Below are 21,732 nucleotides of genomic sequence, written 5' to 3'. Positions count from 1 at the left end.
ATGCATTGGCATGCAGAGGGAGGTTGTATGCTTACTCTAGGACAGTTCTGTAGGGCTTACCCATCTTGAGGCTGGTTGTATACTCATCACCCAGTTCGATGCTGGACAGTCCTGTGTGTGTAGAAGAGCATCAAGCCAGCCTAGTCTAAAAAATGAACCACGTGCATGAAATGCGTAGTGTTGTCATTGCAGACAGTGAATTTAAACAAGTTTACAATAGTTAGTTCAGGTTTCCTGGTGTCAGATACGGGGTCAGAAATAGAGATCTACAGAATACTTTGTTTGATTTAGATTTTGAAGTGTGTTGTGGTATTCCTTGCAGAGTTGGTTTGCCCTGTTGGGTCAGCTGGAGCGTTCGGCCTCTTGCAGAGAACAAAGCAAGAGACTGTACCTTAAATTATCTACCACAATGCTTGGTCTGGTGGCCTGGCTTGTGTCCAGTGTATTCCTTAGAGATGGCATCTGAATTCTTCATGAGTCATGCCATGGTTTAGAGATCATGGTTAACATTTTCTGTGTGGCTCGCTACATAGGAATGTGCTGTAGTCAGCTGGATGATGCATTGTACCACGAACCATGTCAAGCCTTTGTTTTATTTCTCAATGAGCTATCCGGTTGTGTGCATACACACGCTTTTCTCTCACACACAAACACTCTACAGTGCAGAGGACACGGACGTAGGAGCGTTCTGATACCAGAGTATGAAATCCTTCCATGCTGCTCAGGGCTGTCATTAGAACCCCAGCGTATGGCTCTAGTCTCACACCTCCAAAGTCTCCTGGGCTGTAGCCTTTAAGAATAAAGGATGAAAGTAAAATTGTTGGACGTGTTTAAATCTTAAATTCCCACGGAGGGCAGCTGTCTGTGGGCCCTTGAGCAAACTCATAGGACTATAAGCCCCTGAGAAGTGCCTCAAAGCTTGTGACAACTATCTGCAATCCAGCTCTGGAACAGGGCATTGTCCATGACTACTCTTTATGTGCTTTAGCTGAGAATGCTAATTTCCTCTTTTCAAGGACAGTGAATCTTTCACTGTTGGGACTTATTGTGAAACAGCTTTTCATTCCTGCAGTATTCATGTGTGGGGCTGCGGACACTGATAATAGGCTTTCATGCCAGGAGCCAGGAGAAATCCTTCCCCAGCCAAGGATGCAGATGCAAGTGACCAGGCTGGTAGAAAACAGCTTGCACCCTGTTGTTCTGAGTGCCTTTGGCACTGCTCTGTGGAACCCATCGGGGTGGGGGTGAAATCTGTGGGTGCTGGACAAGCCCATCTTTCTCTGGGACAGTCCAGGACTATCCAGGTGAAAGCAGGTTACATACATGGTGAAGCTGTGTATTTAGGGAGAACAGAACCTCATTTGGTCGGAATGCTGAAGAACCCTGGCCAGCGAGGAGAGGAGATGGGGGAGCGCCCAAGGGCATTCCTTGGTGGAAGCCATGTTCTCCTTGATGTACAGAGTTGTCTCTGGGTGTAGCTGATCTGGGCTCTGAGCCCCTTTTCTTCAGTGTCACTTTGGAGTCTCTGGGAATCTGTTCTGCGGAGAAGGCCACTGGAATGCCTGTATGGGATTCCTCCCGGCTGACAGGTGCAGGGGCCTGTGGGCTCACGGAGGGCTGGGAGAACAGTGCAGGTCACATGCCATGGAAATTGCCTGCTGTAGCGTGTGATGTTACCCGCACAAAATTCTCTGTCACATGCACGCTCTAGGGCATCCCCACCTCTACCTAGGGCTCAAGGCGTAACCTGGTTAATTTGGGCACCCCAACCCTTTCCCAGTTCTTAGGGCTCCAGGAGAAAAGCACTAATTTACCCCTCCGTGGGCTCTAGGCTCTACTGCTTCCGGACTCAGAGCACACACCCATTCCGTGTGGACTCAGAGCACCCATCCATTCCCTGTGGACTCAGGGCTTAATCTTTTGCAGGTTTACGGGGTCTTTTATCAGTGAAAGAGCCTTACACAGTAATCTCCTACTTAACCTCTATTTATTAACAATCACCAAAACAGAATGCACACACTAAACATACAATGTTCACCACTCCCACTCCCAATAAGACAGATGAACTTTTCTTGATGGCCAGTCAGGATCAGGTCATCTGGGGACTCCAGCTTCTGCACTGTGTCATTGGCAGAGTGTTGAGGTCTGGCAGCTTTGTTCTTGGGGCTTTGTCCTGGAGTTGGTTCCCAAAGAACTTCCTTTCGGACCCCAATTTATATAGTAAAACTTGAGTCCGGCTTAGATGTACCTTAACCAATCATTTTACTAAATTTTTACTAACCAATCCTAACATACTATAACAAAATTCTCTAACCTAATCATCCACCACCTTAATTAATTTACACCTAGCAAAATTAATTATGTAACAGACAGAAACAATCACGGGTGGCCGGTGACCCGGCTGCCCGAGGAGGCTAACCCCCGGCCCTTCCCCTTGTGCCCAAGGCCCTGCCCCTACCCACTTCTATCTCCCCTGCAGGAGCCCAAAGCACCCCCACCGCAGCCCCCCCCGCCCCAGTGATGGACGGACGGACAGACAGAGGTGGGGGGGCGGGGCCCCAGCCCCGGTACGCCACAGCCCCGGTGCTCAGGTGGCCGGGCAGCATGGTCACCGTGCCCCCAGCCCCAGGACTCCAGGAGCTCCCCAGTCCCGATGCTTGGGTGGCCAGTGCCAGGCAGGCAGCACGGCCCAGCAGCAGCTGCCTGGTGGCCCCAGTTGCTGCAGGAGGCATGCTGGCCTGGGGGTGGGGCCACAGCAGGCTGTTTGGGGAGACAAAGCCTCCCCTTGCCTACGCTATCCGCCACCCATGGAAACAATCAAAGAACCAGACAGAGATCACACAGACAAACAATAGAGAAGTGGGGACCATAAAGATAAAACAATAAAGAAATGAGGATTTTACAAGCACAACTATTGATAAGTGATTTCTTGCCAGACAGACGCTATCAAACTAAGTTTTCTTTAACCATCTTAAGATCTGTTTCGTTCTCTGGTGATGGTGGGTGCTCTTAGGTCAGGAGCCTCCTTCTTAACAGCCTGCTATGACCTTGTTTTAATGTACCGTAATTTAGATGGAATGTGAGGATGTGACTTTCTGCTGCTTAGCTACTGGCTGCTGCTGTCTTACTGTGGCTGCAGACAGAGGCCTGAGGCCTCACAATATGGCGACAGTAAGTCGCCTGCTGTAGCAATCCTGGGAAGAGCGGGCTGGCGGAGCGCGAGCTGGCTGCCTGCCCTAGCCTCTGCTCAGGCACGTGCTGCTGTGCCTGGTGAGCTGGTGCCGCTGCCACCAGAGGGACGCTGGGGATGGGGAAGCCTGCCGGACCCTGGAAAGAGAACAAGTGAGGCAGAAGATCAGTGAACCCAAACCCAGCCTTCATGCCAGACCCGAGCCAGCAAGGAGGGGACGTGATGGCGGCTGGTTCCCATGATGGTTGTAGGCGCTGCCCTGCCAAGGTGCAGTGGAGGGGGAGTTAAGGAGTGTGGCATTTCAGCTGCTCGCAGGACAAGACCTGCCCGGGGGCCCTGCTTGGCTCATGATTTAGATTTTCAATCCCTGAAGGTCTGTGTAGCTCTGGTCAGAGGAGTAGCCCTGCTTCCTCCCCGAGAGCTGAAATTTGGGGCTCCCCTCCTGAGAGCCATGGAGGTCCCACAAGAAAGCTTCCCATAGCCCTAGGGCTGCCCTGAATTTCTCAGCCCGCCCCCCCGCTCTCAGCTTTCATTCAGGAGCCGCATTCACTTACGTATCACTGGGTTGGGGCCAGTGGAGACATTCTGTGCTTGTGAGGCACGTTGTGGAGAGTTACAGCCCATCACAAGCACTCCCCTGTTCCCTGGGGGTCACGAGCGAAGGAGACATTTCCATGCAGCAGAACTGCAGCCAATCCCGCTGCGCTGCCCTATGGAGGGGCCCTGCCTAAGGAGGTCTGGGGGGACAGGAGACATTCTGCATAATATTTATCGCCCGTTGGCGGCGAAGGGGAATTTCAGTTTGCGAGTGGAACGGCTCGAGCTCCCCATTTGGGCCACGAGGGAGCAGGGAACAGGCACATTCTGGGGCAGAAATACTGCATTTACAGCCCCAGCAATGACAGGTTTCAGAGTAACAGCCGTGTTACTCTGTATTCGCAAAAAGAAAAGGAGTACTTGTGGCACCTTAGAGACTAACCAATTTATTTGAGCCTAAGCTTTCGTGAGCTACAGCTCACTTCATCGGATGCATACTGTGGAAACTGCAGCAGACATTATATACACACAGAGACCATGAAACAATACCTCCTCCCACCCCACTCTCCTGCTGGTAATAGCTTATCTAAAGTGATCACTCTCCTTACAATGTGTATGATAATTAAGTTTGACATTTGGCTTTCTCAGTGCAGGCCTCCCCACAGCCCATCGCCCTCTCTGCTGTCAGGGTGTCACGCTTGCTGTCTGTCCTAGGGCAGGTGATGGGGACATAGTCAGCATTGGAGAGAAGGGGCCAAGTTCATCACAAGTGCCTTGTGCCAGGGAGGAACGTAGTGCCCAGCTAGATGGCTGGTGGCTCCCCTGGCTCAGTCAGGGCCTGATCACGCTCAGAGGCATCTGGTTACAGATTCCTTGTCTCGTGCCATTTGATTTTATACTGAATTTAGCAGATATACGTTCTGTCTTCTCCAGGCAGGCCCCGTGTGCCCTGGGCTCTCCCTGCTGCACCCTCCCTGGGGCAGGGACGCCAGGCCTTGGGGGTTGTGCAGGCCCCGTGTGCCCCACAGAGATCCCCTGCTCCTGCTGCACCAGGATGCAGGCACCTGGGCTGTTTGTTGTAGGGGCCGTGGAGACTCTGCTCATCCCCTCCCTCTGTCACGGCCAGATCTCCTGGCCACCAAGGCCCCAAGTTGATCACCATCTGGCTCAATTAATGGCCCATGTGCTCAGGTTATTGTTTAAAATTCATTCCTCCGTGGAGGTGCTCTCCTTGGCTGCTGCTTGGGTGTGACTTGGTGCTGGGCCAGTGCACAGGGCAGGCCCAACTCCTCTCTGACGTCCTTGGTGAGGAAACAGTGAATCCCGCATGGCATAATGTGGCTGGGGGACAGGGAGGTCATACGCTGCGGCGGGGGGGCGGGAGCTGGCCTGGGTCTGGGTCCAGGCTGGGGCAGTGCTTCTCAGGGGTAAACCCTCTTTGAAAAGACACGTCCAAATGAGCAGCCTGGGGGGAAGGGCTGGGCCTGGCCTGAGACAGGGGTCAGCATTCAGCTTGCAGTGCCTGGGCCTTCTTTAGCCAGTGGCTGACTCATCTCGCTGGGGCTTCCTCCTTAGCTCCCCTGGTCTCTGTGCAAAGGGCTAAGGAGGGCGCCCAGCTGACCCTGGCTTGGGCAAGTTCTGGCACTTACTGTGCTGTCTCCTTTCTAGGGCTTTGCTGTCTGTATCTAGTGCCCTACAGCCCTCCATGGGGAACGCAGGACCAGTGTCTGCCTTCTGCCACCAGCAGCTTAACCTCTGCCCAGCTGCGCTGGCATCTCGTTAGCAGCCCGAGGGCCTCAGTGGGGCAGACTGCAGCATCTCCAGTGCACCTGCAGCGAGGTGGCCATGGCATGCCATTCTCTAGCTGGCTCCGGGCTGATGGCTGCTGAGGTCACAATGGCCCCTGGCACGGCCACCACGTAGGAGCCCAGGGGGCTGCGCGCCATGTGTCGGACACTGGGGCTGCCCTGTTCTGCACTCGCTCTGCGTGGGTGCATCTGACCCACCGCTGCCCTTATGGCTGTTCCCGTTTCCCTCTTGTTGAGCGACCCTGACCGTCTCTCTCTCTTGCAGGGTCAGACTGCAAGCCATGCTCGCGGGAGTTCGCTGCCAGCGGCATCCCCACGTCAGACTGCAGCAGCCCAGACACCTTCTCCCCATCCCTGGTTGCTGAGGATGAAGTCTTCTTCACCAGCATGGCAGAGGAAAAGGCAAGTGTGGCCTACAGTTCTGCTGCCAAAGCACTGTCCTGTGGGTGAGAGTGCTGAGTGGGCAGTCTCCAGCTATGCAGGGGCTAGGCAGGCAGCCCTGTGGGGAGGGCTCTGGACTGGGAGTCCCCCTCCCTTTTAGCACAGTGTCCAGTGTCCTGTCTGTCCTCTGCTCCCATCCACAGTCCCCGCTGGAAGCATCAGGTCCCTGGGACTGCCTCTGCCCCGGTGGCAGTCTCGCTGTTCTCTGCAGGGTGCTGTGGATGGATGGTTGTTTCTCTGGCGAAAGTGAGTGAGATTTTGCTGCACCAAGGCTGCTCTGCTCAGCCAATGGCTTCACTTGCAGAGACCTGATGCTCAAGCCCTTGGCTTTGGGTCTGGATCCAAGTGAAAGGGGTCAGAGGTTAGACAGCCCAGCCCCCAGCCAGCATTTGTATCCCCCACCCTCTGGCCTTGCAGCAGCGAAAGCTTTTGATTCGGTCTCCTGCAGAGAGGGGAAGAATGTCCTGGAGGATTTGCACTGATGTGAGACTGGAGAGCAGGGCTACTGGGGAGCCTGGAGGGCTTGGGAGATGTACTTCCCTTGTGCAGGGGGAAATAACGCACTCCCCTTCCCTTGGCGTTAGTGGGAGTCAGGCACAGGAATGCCACATGCCACAGGGCAGAAGCATTAGGCGCTCCCATGCTAAGATGGCAGCACAATTCACCCACCAGAGAAGCCCTTTGTGCCCTGCTCTTCGCCCTCCAGAGTTGAGACCAGTGACTGCCCTGCTCTGGGCCTGCAGTGCCTGTCCCGAGGCAAAGTGCAGAAAGGTACCAGAGCCCTGCTCTTGGTGCGGGCAGCAACACAAAAATCTCACGTCTCAGTCCTCAAAGCCAGCCAGGTGATAAGCCATAATTGTCAGAAAGCCTAACTCCAGCCCTTTGTGCCTCTTCCCCGTGTCCTGCCAGTCCCTGTGTGTCACAGGGCGACAGTGATATCTCCCCCACAGGGGAAGGTGAGGTGGACTGGGTGTGTTTCCAAGGTATCAGGGACAACATGTTAAGTTGTTGTGTTAAGTTGTTAATATTCCAAAACCCAGGAGGGAGGGATTAGTTGCCTTTGGATGGGCCCAGCTGTCTCCTGGCTTGTCACAAGAGGTGAAAGGGAAGCTAGTGTGAGTGGGAGCATGCCCCTTTCTGAGGCCCGGGCAGCATGGTCTGCCCCAGCCATGCTCTGCTGTGCCTGGTCTCTTCCCAAGGTATTAAACTGTTGCTCCCTTGGCAGGAAGACGCGTCGTCTCCGGAGCTGGATGCCCTGATGGGCAGCGTGCACAGCAGTACTGAGGATCTCCTCTCCATAGACTTAGCTCTCCATGACACAGAGTATTACAGAGACCTGGGGCTGCTGAACCTGCCAGAGGCCTGTGTGATTCCAGCAATGGCAATGCTGCCCGAACGGACAGGCCAGGCGGCGCCAGGCTGTCCTGTACCGGAAGAGAAGCCTGGAGGCTTGGGGCGAACGCTTGTGGGCATTGGCTGCCCCGATCCCATCTCTGGCTCAGTGCAGTACAGGGAGGCCAGCTGCCATTTCCTGAACAGTGACTCTGCTTGCTCCTGTGCGGCAGGGCTCCCGGATAGCCCCCCTGCAGGGGGGTGCCAGGCAGAGCAGGGTAAAGGACCGGAGCGGCATGAGGTTGGGGAGTCCTTCCCCGCGCTAATGAGATCCATGTCCACCTCATGGAGGCACAGCTGGGAAAGCCCTGTGTCACCTACAGACAGCGTGCGCAGGTACGGCAGGGCTCCCACAGCCAGGCTTGTGTGGGGCCTGTGGGGGGAAGGAGGGGGAGAGGATGTGGTGAAACAGCAGCTTTCCAGCCACCTGAAATCACGGTTTGAGCCCCTGTGGGTGAGAAGGGGCTGCCGCTTCCTCTGCCTGGGATGCACCTGCGCTTGCTGTGTGACCAAAAAACTCCCCTAGGCTGGGGGTGGGGCTGGTGTCCCTCTCCTGGGCTTCCCTAGACGGGGAAGGGGGCAGGTCTGGGTCTTCCCCTTGGTTATTCATGTTGTGGCTACATACGGCCCAAGAACCACCCAAGGGTCTGAAGCTGACCCCTGACTATCAGGGGCCCACATTCCTTGCAGGTTTTTCAGTGTAGCTGCTGTAAGCCCAGTGTCTCAAGGAGCCGGCAGCCCCAAGATGCTGCTTCCTTCCCCAGCCGGAACGCCCCAGAACTGAGCGCTGGCTTATGGCTGTTCGCTCCAGGCACCTGACTGGGCCCTGGGACCAAGCTCCCCTCTAGTCCGAGGTGGCAGCACCAGGCTGGGAGGAGCTGCTGGCTTGACAGTGACTGTGCCATCTCTGTTCTCCCCCAGGACACCCCAGCCCCAGTAACCATTCAGGGAAAGAACTCCAGTACCCCGGGTTGCCCTGAGCCACCCATACAATGGGTCTGCTCTCTGCTGACATCTCTGCTCCTCCCCCTGCAAGGGGCTGGCTGGCAGCCCACCCAGAGCAGCAAAGGCCTGTGCAGTGCTTTGGCTGGAATGCTCAGGCAGCCCAGATCTCTCTGCTGCTGGGTGGTCCCCCTCCCTAGTCAGCCTCTGCCAAGGGAGGCCTGGAAGCCTCCCACTCCCTGTGCTCTGTGGGATGTAAACTCTTGCAGGAGGCCTGGGTGTGGGGGGCCGGAAGAGGGTTTTGCACCATTAGCCGCTTGGCGAGGGGCAGCAGCAGCAAGAAGGCCCTTCCCAGCAGGCCCAGGAGCTGGAAAGAGGATCTCCCCTCCTGGGGTGAGCGGGGTCCCTGCCTGCATCCCTTTGCCGCAGGGAGGAGCTCCGGAGAATGGCACCAGCCCATCCTTGTCCCCTCAGCTCCGGCTGTGCCAGCAGGAGAAGGTGTTGGGTGGGCAGCTCTGCCAAACCAGCTGCTCTCCCCTGGAGGGAGCCTGCCCATGTGATCCCAGCTCTGACCCTGCCCTCTCTGGCAAGCCACATCCTCTTCTGGGTTCCTGTGGCTGGAGAGAGGGTGTTCTGTGGGTAAGGCTGAGCCAGGGCTGGAGCTGCCTCCTCCGCATGTGCTCTGTCACACGCAGGCCTCTGGGTGGGATTTCTGTGCACTGGTGTGTCCTTGGGATGAACGTATTGATCTGGCTGCCGGCAGGGAGGGAGCTGTGAGCCAGCAACGACTATTTTTATCTCCTCCTCCTTATAAGGTGCCCTGGAATTATCTTGTGCTGAGATCTTGGCAGTTCTTTATCAGGCGCAGGCTTCGGTCCTAAGACCTATTGTTGTTCCATCCACTGTGTATCGTTCACAGCTTACGTTGTGGCAGGAACATGTGAGCTAGTGTGGAGAGTGGCCAGGAGCAAGCCACAGCCTTGGTCAGTCCCCTTTCTGGGTGATTTATGATGTGTAGAGAAGGGGAGTGTGTCTGGTTCTCCTGGGACCTGTGTCTGGCTAGCAGGAGCCAAGTGACAACGATCAGCACCTAGGTCCCACAAGGTACCATAAGATTTTTCCATTGGTCTCTATTCATCACTTCGCTGCGACGTGGCTGGCGTCCTGATAGCACGCTAGGAATCATCAGGGCCTTGGGGGACAGGGGAGAGTTATCCTGGCCTGTGGCCCCCTGAACGAGGATTTCTTTGTCTTGCCTATTTAGCAGCCTCCACTGTAAGCAGGTGGTGGCAGGGTTTACAGGACAGTTTTATGGCAGTGGCTCCCTGCCTGCAAAATCAGGCTTTTTCAAAGGGAAAGCCCAATGTGATTTTGATGGTGTTTTAGCCAACAGGCATACAGCATGCAAATGGATTTAGGCCATGCTGGCTGGGCAGCTGCCCATGTCTGTCCCAAAACCTCACAGGGGCTGGGCAGGGGTCAGCAGTGTTTGCTGGCACAGTCTGCCCTGCGGGGGTATGGGCAGGTCATGGACATGCTGATGATCAGAAAAACTGATCTGTAAATTCTAGAGTGATCTAGTAAGGTCACCCACTTTTAGGGGCCCAGCTCCGCAGGCCTCACCTCTCTTGGGCGGAGACCCGCATTTCTCTCCCTCCTGACTGGGGTATGTCCCGGCTGCACGGTTCCCTGCCTATGCCGCAATAGCCCCAGCCAATCAGACGGCCTAACCTAGCGTCTGCACGTTGCTTTCTCTACAGAGGCAATAAGCAGCGTAACTGCCGACAGTTCTGTTACCACTCGACTCTTTCCAAGCAAGCACGTCTAGTTCTAAGGTGAAAACAGTACACAGAAAACATATTAAAAACATTAAAAGAGCCTGCATGCATGCTAATGAGCTCACCAGAGATCACCCCTAATGCCAGCAAGGGCTCTGGCCGGTGGACAGTCCTTCAAACCCCCAGGGGTTTTGTGTGGTTACAAGTTCATAACAGCTTTAGTTCAAAACAAGAACCACCGTGAATCGGTCACGCTCTCCTTTCTACTGCTCGGGCTTTAGCTCTTCAGATTCTGGAGTAGTAATCAGCAGACAGCGGTTCTGTCCTCAAGGCATAGCTTCAGAAAGCTGGGTCGGGTGGTGTGAATTTACATTCATCCCGAGGAATTTCCTAGGAAACCCACTTCACTTTGTCCCAAAAGATCCTCCGTGTCTAGCCCGTTGTTTAGAACAGAACTTTGAAGCTCACAACACTTGACAGGGTTTACTTTGGCCACATTTCCCCCTAGAGAAGTTGCTTCCAATTCCCCAATAATCCATAAACATAGCATTCAATACAGTGGACTTCACAGATAACTTAAACTTAATTCAGTGCTGCGAAGGGTTGGGGCCTATCTTATAGCACACTCCTCCTACTTACCAGGCCAGGTTTTGCTGTTGGAGAGCCAGCTTGCTGCCTGGGGTTATTCTGTCCAAGCTCCCTTCAAAGAACCCAGGGAAGCAGTTTCCAGCTGGGTTTGCTGTTTATCTTAACCCTTCTGAACAAAACAAATCAAACCTCATGGATTCTTCCCTCAAAGTCTGTGCAGGCGGAGTGGTCCCTTCCCCATATCTGGCCCTCACACCAATACCTTCAGCAACCCAAAATTCCTGGCTCTGACCTCAGAGCCTCAATAATTCAGGACTTCCCACAGTCTCCATTCTGCCCATTTGGTTTCTGGAGCAATTCCTTTCTGCAGTGGCTCCAGCAGCAGTCCGTTAGGGGAACAGCCCCTGGCCCTCAGTTTTCTGGAGTCTCTCCCTCTCTTATAAAGATCAGCTAATTACATTTCTGCTCTCCTCTCAGGTGCAGCAGGCTGGGGTTGCAGGCAGCCAGCTGGAGGCCTTGGACCCCAAAGGAATCGTATCCCTTATACGTTCACAAATATATTTTTTCCAGGCTATGGCAGGAAATTTCCCTCTCTGTCATCCCCAGGCTGCTGTCCAAAGTAGTTCGTGCCTGTAATGGGGCTTTCTTGTCCTCAGCTGGCTGTCCTAGAATGGGGACGCAGGTGTGGCTTTCCTTGGCTGGCCTCTGCTCACCTTCCTCAGACTAACAGCACAAATCACTAGCTTGGGCCCTCACTGAGGGCCAACGGCCTTTGTGGAACAGACGTATCTGGTGCAGAATTGGGCCTGGATTTCCTGTCTGTCCCTGGGGATGAGGCCTTTGACAGGTGGCTGTAGTGGAGGGCTCGGACCAGTGTCCTCTGTTGGCCCCCTTGCTGCCTTCGCTACCTTCCTGTGGTCTGAGTTGGTTTCTGTTTCCTGAACTAGGCTAAGCTTGGATGCCTCCGAGATGGCCAGTGACCTGGAGCAAGAAGAGCTCGAAAGGAGCCTGCCCTGCCTGGCTCCCCGTGTGTCCCTGGAGCTGCCCGCGGCTGGGGTGGAGGCCTGGGGGGGCGGCGGCAGCGCTCTGATAAAAGTGGAGATAGAGCCCCTGCACCTGAACTTCGCCATCGTGCCCGATCACGAGGACACAGTGAGTGGGCTTGAAAGCTGTGCCCGTGGCATGCTGTGGGGAGTGGGAGATGCTGGACTGCGGGACATGCAGGCTCAACCTGTGCCCCGTCTCTCCAGGCTCTGTTCCTGTCCGCACTACCCCCAGGGACCTTGGCACCTGTGAATCCTCAACTGTGTCCTCACTCTGCTCTGGGACAAACTGCTCCAGCCCCTGGGCCCCGAGTCACGGGCACACGTTCCTGCATAATAATAACATGGGTCACTTGGTGGCTTCAGTGCAGTGAGGCTCACAGACTCCATCAGAGCCCCAGAGAAGAGGGACATCTCCCCCATCTTATAGACGGGGAACCTGATGCAGAGGTCACCGAGAGTCCAAGCCAGTTAGGAACAGAGCCCAGGTCTCCTGATTAGCAGCTCTACCCAATGCCTTTGTTTCTTTCGATTCACTATATCTAAAAAGGACACCTGTACAAAAGTTCTAGGCACCCTAGCTGATAGACAGCAGATATCACAGCAGCATATACTTCTTCCACGCCATCCTAAAGCCCAGACCCTCAGCCCTCCCTAGAAACCCTAGTAAATAGACGGCTTTTCCAGCATGTCTGTGATCGTAACTCTGGTTAAATACCAAAGGGTGGGGTAGGATGTCAGCCTATTCCCAAGGTTTTTTTTCCAGTGTAATTGGTTTTGAGGGGAGGCCCTGATTTATGCCGTGTGGTAACTATCTGGCTGTGACTTCCACCAAGACGGTGGGATGGGGTCATCAGCAGAACCCTGGTGCTAACTGTGTGCCCCTGAAGCACCCTTGCTGCATGAAGGGCAGGAGGCGTTGATGATTCTTCTCTTTTCCAGGAATATGACAGCAGTGGGAAGAGACTGAAGTCAAAGTATGTCCCTTCTGCCTGCAACAAGGTTTCCTCTCCTCTAATCTCTCACAGCCTGGAGGTGTCGCTCCCAGCTGCCAAAGGTGAGTAAATGCCTGGCATGAAATAGGTTAATTGTACAGACATAGTCTTAAGAACGTGCACTAGCAGGAGATCCTGTGGAGAATCCCGAAATCTGTGCAGCCCCGAGTATGGACTCGGGTAGCTAGCCCATGCTGCTGCCTGTTTCACTGCAGCTACGCTACTGCGTGTTGCACTCTAGCTCAGTCAAAGCTAGTGTGGTTATGTCTTCCCAAGCCAGAAACTACAGCCCCAGGTGCAGTGCAGACGCAGCCTGAGCCTGATCTAAGAAATTTCCATAGCCCTTGTTACCATGGTATCCAAGTCCTGACCTCATAGCTGTCTCCAATGCCACAGAATGTGTCCATGGCTGGATGCGGTGTCGGATCCCTGGTTGCACACAACAACAAACAGTGCCCTATGGACAGAAAGCGGCATCCCAACAACACAGTCTCTACATGAGCCTCAGTCCCGCCTGTCAGGGGCACAGTGCAGCTTCCCCTGGTAACCGAGCTTCCAGAATGGCTGGTGATGTGCATCCAGCATGTACTGAGCCTGCCTGGCATGGGATAAACCCAGGCAGGGCACAGCCTTTAGAGCAGAATCGCAGATTCTCATTCCTGGATTGGACAGGCTTTAGGAAAGCAGAGGCAGGCTAGAGAGAGAACTGACCATCATTGCTGGGTATCCTGTTGGGGTTTATGATCCCTTTGTGAAGTTCCCTGGGTAAAGCTGCTGACACACAAACCCTGCTCAGAAAGACCCCCTTCCCCTTTACTCTTGGTCATTCAGAAACCCCTTGCTTCAGAGCAGGGTGATGAGACAAAACTCGTTGGAGAGCACAAGGAACCCATGAGAACACCAGGGTTTGACCATGGCCTGCCACCTCCAAAGCATCCCAGCTCATGGGAGCTCTGCTCTGTCCACACCCAGGGAGCCTGCTGCTGAAACCTCCATTAATGAGCCCGCCAGGCTGCCATCAAGCAATGTGCGTGTATCTCCGGCCCTCAGATGGGAAGAGTTGGGGAGGGAGCAGAAAGAGGATGTATTGGAGAAGTGGTGCAGGAGTGCAAGTAGCTTGGAACATACGCGATGGGCTGAGCTCTTGGCCTCTGATTTCAAGGGGAATGTGAAGGAGGCAGCAGAGAGAACGGAGCAAAGAAGGGACAGGTTGGGAAACCAAGGCAGATTCCACAGCGACCCTCCTTCCCCATTAAAGGGAGAGTGGGAGCCCAGCAGGCCCAGGGTTAATTGTACCTAGCTTGAAATGTGGCGCTCTGCCAAGGGGCAGCCCAGGCAGCTGGCATCTCCACTGACCATGTTTTCCCTGGGTTCCAGGTATTGAACCGCCTGTGCTGGAGATGATTGAAAAGGACCATGTGGCCCCAGACCATATGTAGGTATCAGTGATCCTGGAGCAGGGGGTGGGTCAGTGATTCTCTACGTTCTTCTGAGTTGCTGGGGATCCGGATTCGGCCTCTAGCTGTAAGAGAGCAACTAACAGCAGTGCCATGAGCCATGGGAGTGCCTGCTCTGGGATGCGCCCCGGACCCATGGGATGCTCTGGGAAATGCCCTGGGCTCACTGAGATTGTCAGCCAAACTCCCAATGACTGCATTGGGCTCGTGTTTCATGCTGTGTGAGGCACAAAGTGGCCCTGCAGGCAGGTCTCGGTAGCTGGCACGCTCCCTTCGTCAGCTGCTCCTTCCAGTCACCAGGGTATGAGGGAAGCATTTTGCTGGCTCTTGCTACCCCAGCCATGAATCTTGCCCTGGACTGAGCTGCATGGGGGTTTGGAGCAGCAGCCGGTAGGGAGACTTCCTAACCCCTTTCCTCCTCCCTGGCAGGCTGATCGTCCAGCAGGTGCTGCAGGAGCTGAAACAGTATCACGGGTGAGTGTGGGGCTGGGAGAAGGCACCTGTCACCTGGGGGCTGGCTAGTCTCATGGGCTGTCCTACCTCCCAGTGCCCCCTGGGGCAGCTCCCATGCAACAGCCCCCCAGGGTGCACAAGGCCCACCAGGATCCCCCCAAGACCTTCCTGGGAGCTGACATCCACAGTGTACACGGCCCCCAACACCACCCTAGGAGCAGAGCCACCCATGCAGGGCTTGCCAGGGACCCACACGGGAACTGTCCCACACCAATCCCCCCCCCCCCCACAGGGTGTGCAAAGCCTGCTGGGGTCCCCCTGGACAGGCAGAACTCGCTCCCTTCAGAAGCTCTGGGGCAGTTTACTCTTCCTCCCAGTCTGATGCCTTGTCCCATTCCCCTGCTCAGGACGGAGCAATGGGCCTGCACAGCCGAGGGAAGCAGCGAATCCCAGCAGAACCTCACCTGGTTTGAGTTCCTGTCTGAGTAAGTGACCCGTTGGCACGGGTGCCCCATGTCCCCATCCTAGCTCCCGTGTCCCAGCTCTCCATCCACCCAGGCATCCCAGCCAGCTGCCTCAGGCGGGATCAGGGCCCCATTGTGTTGAGTGCTGCACAGATGCAGCCCTGCCCCAAGGAGCTTACTGTCCAAATAGGCAGCAGGGTTACTCTCCTCCTCTTGTAGACAGGTGTTGCGTCACAGAGGGGAAGTGACTTTCCCAAGGACATGCAGGAAGTCAGTGGCTAAGCTGGGACTTGAACCCAGGTCCCTGGAGAGCTCAGCACCTTCACCATAAGGCTGCAGATGTGGGAGGCAACTCGCACAGAACCTGATGCTCATGAGATTTGGGAAACTCAATGTTGGGGGGGGCCCTTGGGGTGAGTTCCATTGGGTGTCTCTCCTGGGGGCATTGTGAGTGGGGTACATGCCTGTCCCAGGGCTTCCATGGCACTTCTCGCCCCCACTTGCCTTCCCTTTGGATGAGACTGGTTTCCTGGCTTGTTTTAGGGCTGAGGACAACGGGAAGAATGACAAGACTGAGAGAGGCACCAAGGTGAAGCGCCGGCTGAGTTGCCTGCGGAACCGCGTCACCGGGTACCGGCAGAAGGATAAGGTGAGGGAGAAAAGTGGAACCCATAAGAGGCTCACAGCACTGTCACCAGAGAGGATGTAAGCTCCCCAGGGTCTAGGGCAGGGTCTAGTGGGGCTGCTTTGGGACAGACTTGGTCTCCTCAATGGTGAGCATGACAGCAGCTCAGCCCCTAATATCACCTGCTCGGAGCGTTGCTCCCTACGCCCCGCCCAGGGCCAGATTTGCTCAGGACTTGTCCTGGCTGCTCTAGCATGGGCTGCCCAATATGCGGGGAGTTCCAATCAGGGAGGACATTTCCTCCAGGTGGCAGCACGGCCTCCCGTGTGGGGAAAGGGTGAGGAGAGGGCTGGCAGGGCTGGCTGCTGGACTGCCCTGGAGAAGCTGTCTTCTTTCCAGTGCATGGACCCTGCCCGGGGCACATCCCTCCCCAGGCAACAACCCCCGGGCAGGGAGTCGGTGTGAGTTTATATTCTAGGGTGTGGTGCAGATGTTTTGCTGCACGCAGACTGCATCCTGCCCTCAGTCACATGTGCACCCACCCTAGTGGGGCTGCAGAGACTCTGGGGCTGGCTCAGTCCTTGGGGAACACATGCGGGCCGGGTACTAACCACATAATTGCACTAGCGCTAATGGGCCCAACGTCTCTGCTGAGGGGTCAGCTCTATGTGTGTGTGTGCGCACCCGTAGTGAACTCCTGCTACTCTGTGCCATGACACTGCTTTCCCCCTTCTAGGGTAAGAACAAAGACCAACAGAAAGAGAGAGAAAAGAGCCAAAGGTGGAAAAGGGTAAATGGGCACCAGCTGGAGCCAGGAACTTTCTCCAGCTGCACCAGCTGTTCACTGTGCACCAAACCTCTGACGAATAAAAATGGCCTGCAGTGCCTGAGTGAGTATGGCTGATAACATGGCCTGCCTGTACTTACCCCCCCCACTCCCCCCCGCTTTCTGGCCTGGCTTGGCCTAGTTGTGCTTCCTGCCTGGCCTGGCTGTACCCGCTCCTCCATCTGCCGTGCCTGGCCTGGCTGTGCCCCTGATTCCTGCCTGGCCTGGCTGTAACTGCTCCTCCCTCTGTGCCTGGCCTGGCTTGGCTGTGCCGCCGATTCCTGCCTGGCCTGGCTGTACCTGCTCCCACTCCGTGCCTGGCTTGACTGTGCCCCCAATTCCTGCCTGGACTGGCTGTACCCAGGAAGCCTGGCCTAGCCTCTTTGTTCCCAGATTCCCACAGGGCATGGCACCTTGTTCATTCTCATTGGTCTTACCTGCCCAGGCATCTCCTGTCTCTTTCCCAAAGGAGGGTTCAGGGTCAATTCATTCCTTTAAATTTTATATTAACAAAAAGGGAAGGTCAGGAAATGCTCTGTCCTTTCTGAGTAACCCTGAGAGCATTTTTGGGCCTGGCTGGGGCTAGCCCCACTGGGCTGCCTGGGCCCAGTCTTTCCTTCCCAGAGACACAGATCTTTCAGCTCAGCATGTGATGTGGGAACAGACATGGGGAGTCAAAAAACCATCCGGGGCTTAGTTAACCAAAGCCAAAGTGAAATGCTGTCACCCCCGGAACCCTCCGACACACACTGGGGCTTGGCCCTCCCCTGTGGGGTTGCATGGAGAGCGCTAACCCTGTACAGAGGCAGGACAAGCTCAGTGCATCTAAAGAGAGGGAAAAACATCCCTAGGCTGAGGGGGGAGGGCTCTCCTCTGTGGAATGTGCTGGACGGACGTAAGACTTTATCCTACTGCATGGTCTCACCCCTGGGCCTTGTCCCCCTGCTTCCTGTGCTTGGTGAGCGGGTGAAGCTGCTCAAGGCACTGCAGAACATTGACCTTCCAGAGGGAAGCAGCAGGAGTTTGGAAATGGCAGGTTCTCTCTCTGCATCCCATGCCCCTTGGCAAAGCTCGCGCCCAAGCGAGGGATCTTCAGAGGTGCTCAAGGTCAGTAACACCCTTCGAGGGGAAGGAAAGGACTGGCCACCCCATGCGCTCTCCATGGGAAGGATCTTTTCCTTAGTGGCGCCTCGGGCTGGCACTGAGGTGTAACCAGGGCTTTTACAGACACAGGCGGACCCGCTCGTATAGGGCCTCTAGCCGGGTTTGTAACACCGGCTCTGATAGTTTTGTATTGTGGTAATGCCTAGAGGCCTGGCCCTGATTCGCTGGGTGGTGCACCAACACGTAACAGTCAGGTGGCCCCTGCCTCAGAGAACTGACGGGCTAAAGGTAAGACAGAGGAATACAGGCAGAGACAAGGAGCCCAAGGAAAGAGTGAGATGCTGCTGGTCAGCCTGAGAAGCTGCAATTGGAGTTCCCCAGCTGCCTGGCTGTCGTGTGTGTCATAGGTGTCACAGCAGAGGAAATGTCAAGGAGGGGTTTGGAGGGGGACCAGGAGATGGCTTAGCAGATGTTTATAGGGAATTCCTCCCATGCATGAGGGGTGACATGGTTACAGTGAGGCCTTGGAGTACTGGATGTTGGCTTTCCAATGAGCTACATTAGCCGTGACTTAGTGTATAGTGCTCTGTGCTGCCAGGCAGGAGACCCTGCTTTGATACTCAGGTCAAGCCTCCTTCAGGAGCTCAGACCCATGCCACTGCTGGCCAGGTTTCTTTGCACTGCCTTTGGGATCCTGGGTTCATTTCCCCAGGCTCGCATGCCTTAGGGGTTCGGACTCTGGTCTGCTGTGTAGGAGAGCCCAGTGCCTGGATCGTCTGGATGTGTACATGGTTCAGCGTGTTGCAGTCTAGAGCAAGTGCCTGGGGCTGGGTGTGAGCTGGAGCTGCACAAAGCTTGGATCTGAGCTGTGCTGTAGGACATCTGTGATCCTGTGTCTCCCGTGAACATGAAGGCACCAGACCCTGGCAGGAGGGAAAAGCTCCGAATCTCACCGGGACTGTGTGAGCGTCTCCTTTGGCTTTCCTGGGTGCCCAGGGGCGTTGTGCTGTGCTGGTTAATATAGTGTGTTGGGCTGGGGCAGCCAGAGTTTGTTCTCACATGGTGTTCCCCTCAGGCTACCTTGACGGGAGCTATATGACAGCTGCTGCGATTAGATGCCCTTCTCCACCCAGACCACGAGTGAGCCCAGCACGCTGAAGCCTGTGGAGAGAGTGGCATTCAGATCGGGCTGGACAGCATGCTGGGGCTTGGAATCTCTGTAGGCTGCACCTGTGGGTCAGTGATGATGGCTGACACCACTGGCTCCATTTATTCCAATTACGGCTGGCCCTGGGGCTCCTGAGAGGTGGCCCTTGGATAGGCAGCGTTTTGGTCCCTCCCCGGCAGCAGCACAGCCAGAGTGACCTCCTGCTGCTTTAGCAGTGACACTGATGCCTGTCAGGTGGCAGTCCTGGAGCAATAGACCATTTTCACCCTCTCACCCGCCCCAAACATTGGCTGTTCCTATCCTTCTTGCTCAGTAATAGCAGTGAGGAGCCCACACCTGTGATCCCAGACCTGTTGGCTGCTGGTCTTAGCACAGCAGGTGCTGCTGTTTATTTGCTGTGTTGACAGCATTTTAACAGCAGAGCCACCACATGGCAGAAGAGAAAACAAGTTTAGTGACTGAGATGAGCAAGCGAGTTACAGGGGAGGCCAGAGAGAGAGGATGGAGGGCTGGGTAAGAGGCCCCAGGACTTTCCAGTTTCCCGTGAGCACAGATGGTCTGTTAGCTACTCTGAGTGGACTGTGGCCGGGATTGCCAGTGAGAATCCGAGCTCTGCCCCTTTAAGTAAGAAGCAATAGCAGGACCTGTGCTCCTAGTTCAGAAAGGCAGAGAGGAGTCAGTTTGTTGCTGGTAACATAAATGCATGCTGTGAACGAGAAAATCATCCTAAATAGCTCCACACAAAACACAGTTGCCTCCCTCTCTCCATGAGATCCCACCAGCCATGCCTGGAATCAGGGGCACCCTAAGGTATAAAGTCTCTTAATGAGGGAGGGGAGGCAGGCAGCTGGGTGCCAGCTTAGAACCATGTGGGGTCCAGAGCATGACTAAAGAACATTTTCTGGAGCCCCTGTTTCAGGACAGTGGGTGATTCACGGTCTAAGCCCTGGTGGAAAATCCACATCCCTGCGTGACGTGGTTATACCAGCCAAACCCCCAGCGTAGACAGTGCTATGTGGACAGAAGGGCTTCTCCTGTCAGCATAGCTACTGCCTCTCAGGGTGGTGGAGTACCTACGCCGATGGGAGATGCTCTCCCATTGGCATAGTTGGTGTCTTCTCTAAGCAGCACAGCTGCACTCCTACACTTACAGACAAGCCCTTAGAAGTGAGATGCCAGCAGGACTGACTAGGATTCAAATTAAGCGGGTCCTCTGCAGCAATTGCGACCCCATCACTGGAGTCTAGACGGAGACAGCCCCCATTCTCAAGCATGGAAAAGCCGGTGTGTCTAAATTAATCCTTTCTCATAAACATGCTCCCAATGTTTATGTAACAGGAGTTAGATGAATCCCAGGAAGCCACTGCCAGGAGCAGAGCTCTCCAACTCGGCTGTGCCATGGAAGGGAGCCAAGGGTTTGCCACTGAATGTGTTACAGCAGGATTGACTATATTAGGTTTGACCATTGGGGGGTTTTCTGCACCTGATGAGTGACGGATTACATGTTGAAGGCTATGTGAGGCAGTGTACAGCCCCCAGTTCTGTGGGCATATGAAAGAGGGTCTGTAGAGATCTACCTGCCAGGGACATGCTGAAATCTATAATTGCAGCCAAAGCGCTTTGCAGATTTCAGGGAAGCTCTTCTCCCCTTCGAGATTCGAAGTACTAGTGTGTTATTAAATCCCCATGAATCATAAAGGCTGGGGGACTGGCTGGCTCAGGTAACAGCAATGGCATATAAAGCCTTTAACCTTGATATCACTATTGCCTATCTGTCCCAGTTTGACCCCTTGCTGGCTCTCAGTGGAGAGACTCAATGCGCCTTGGAGAATGAGCTCCTGTTTAGACCCCAGTGCTGGGCTGAGGAATATTGGTGCGAGAGGCTTGAATTTCTCTGACCCATGTTATACCTGTTCTGTGTACATCAATCTCCGGAGTTGTTGGGCCAGCATCTTTCACTAGTGGTGAATTAATTGCTGAAGAAGAAAACAGGCTCAGGCGTCTCTTCTTTGTCCCATGCTCGGATTCTAACATGTTAAAGTGACCCCCTCACCTTGCCATTTGTGTTTAGTACATCGATGTCTGCATTTTTCCCCTGGGCTCCCCAGAGCAGCGCCAGTAAGCTAATGTAGGCATGCAGTGCTTGGACTGGAAAAGAGCTGAATTCTGTGAATTCCAACAAGAAACCTCTGCTACTAGCCCTGACAGCGGCCAGAGGAATCTGAAAGCTAGCAGTAAACTTGAAACTTGACATTTCTAGAAAGAGACACAGCTGCCTAAAAACTTCTATTTAGGGAAAAGAGAGAGAGGAGGTTTGGCTCCTGTGGCATGGTGACACTGAAAAATGTGCTGGGAATCCCATTTGGAATGGGAAATTATTGACAAGAGTCCAAATAAAACAACCAGCAGAACCAGAGAGACCACGAAAGGCCACCACGGTGATACTGTGCTAACATTGCTGTAGGCCAAAACAAGGTGAGACTTCAAGCGATCTGTTGAATTTGTTGCCACATATCTGCATCCTAGTGGATGCTCATTGCAACCCTAGGAGTTTAGAGAAAGGGGACAGGATGGCTCTTTGCAGTCAGATGGCTCTGTTCAGTGCTTCTAGTGCGTCTCCTTTTTGCTTTTCATCTTCTTTTCCTTTCACTTCAGTGTTGCTTTTTTACTTGCCCCTCTGTGGAACAGTTCCAGGATCCTATTCTCTCAGTTGCCTGACACAGCTCCAGGATCTTATCTGCTCTGCCTGGGGAGTGGATAAGCAGGCCTGGTACTGATGGAGCTTCTCTTGATTACATGTCTGGGCTTTTCCCTATCTCCTATTTGTTCAGTGCCAATAACAAGTGTTTTTTCATGTAGATTATTAAACGGCATTGGAAGGATAATGCTGTTTTCTTTGTCACTATCCAACCCTCATTTGG

The 21,732-nt window shown here is 54.6% G+C and overlaps 1 protein-coding gene across 7 annotated transcripts in view; it reads left to right on the top strand.

Moving 5' to 3' along the window:
* Nucleotides 1-21,732, top strand: part of ARHGEF18 (Rho/Rac guanine nucleotide exchange factor 18) — a 104,093-nt gene that overhangs the window by 22,193 nt on the left and 60,168 nt on the right. For all 7 annotated transcript variants that reach the window (XM_075123107.1, XM_075123106.1, XM_075123105.1 and 4 more), the window contains 9 exons: nt 5,801-5,937; nt 7,202-7,704; nt 11,624-11,828; nt 12,662-12,776; nt 14,092-14,149; nt 14,601-14,645; nt 15,032-15,109; nt 15,632-15,737; nt 16,450-16,603. In XM_075123107.1, coding sequence (XP_074979208.1) covers nt 5,801-5,937; nt 7,202-7,704; nt 11,624-11,828; nt 12,662-12,776; nt 14,092-14,149; nt 14,601-14,645; nt 15,032-15,109; nt 15,632-15,737; nt 16,450-16,603 — 1,401 coding nt within the window. The remainder of the gene's footprint in view (nt 1-5,800; nt 5,938-7,201; nt 7,705-11,623; nt 11,829-12,661; nt 12,777-14,091; nt 14,150-14,600; nt 14,646-15,031; nt 15,110-15,631; nt 15,738-16,449; nt 16,604-21,732) is intronic.

The sequence above is a fragment of the Caretta caretta genome, chromosome 25 (assembly GCF_965140235.1).
Source record: "Caretta caretta isolate rCarCar2 chromosome 25, rCarCar1.hap1, whole genome shotgun sequence".
Classification (NCBI taxonomy): Eukaryota; Metazoa; Chordata; order Testudines; family Cheloniidae; genus Caretta; species Caretta caretta.
The sequence above is the reverse complement of the archived record's forward strand: the minus strand, read 5'-3'. Positions and strand labels throughout refer to the sequence as shown.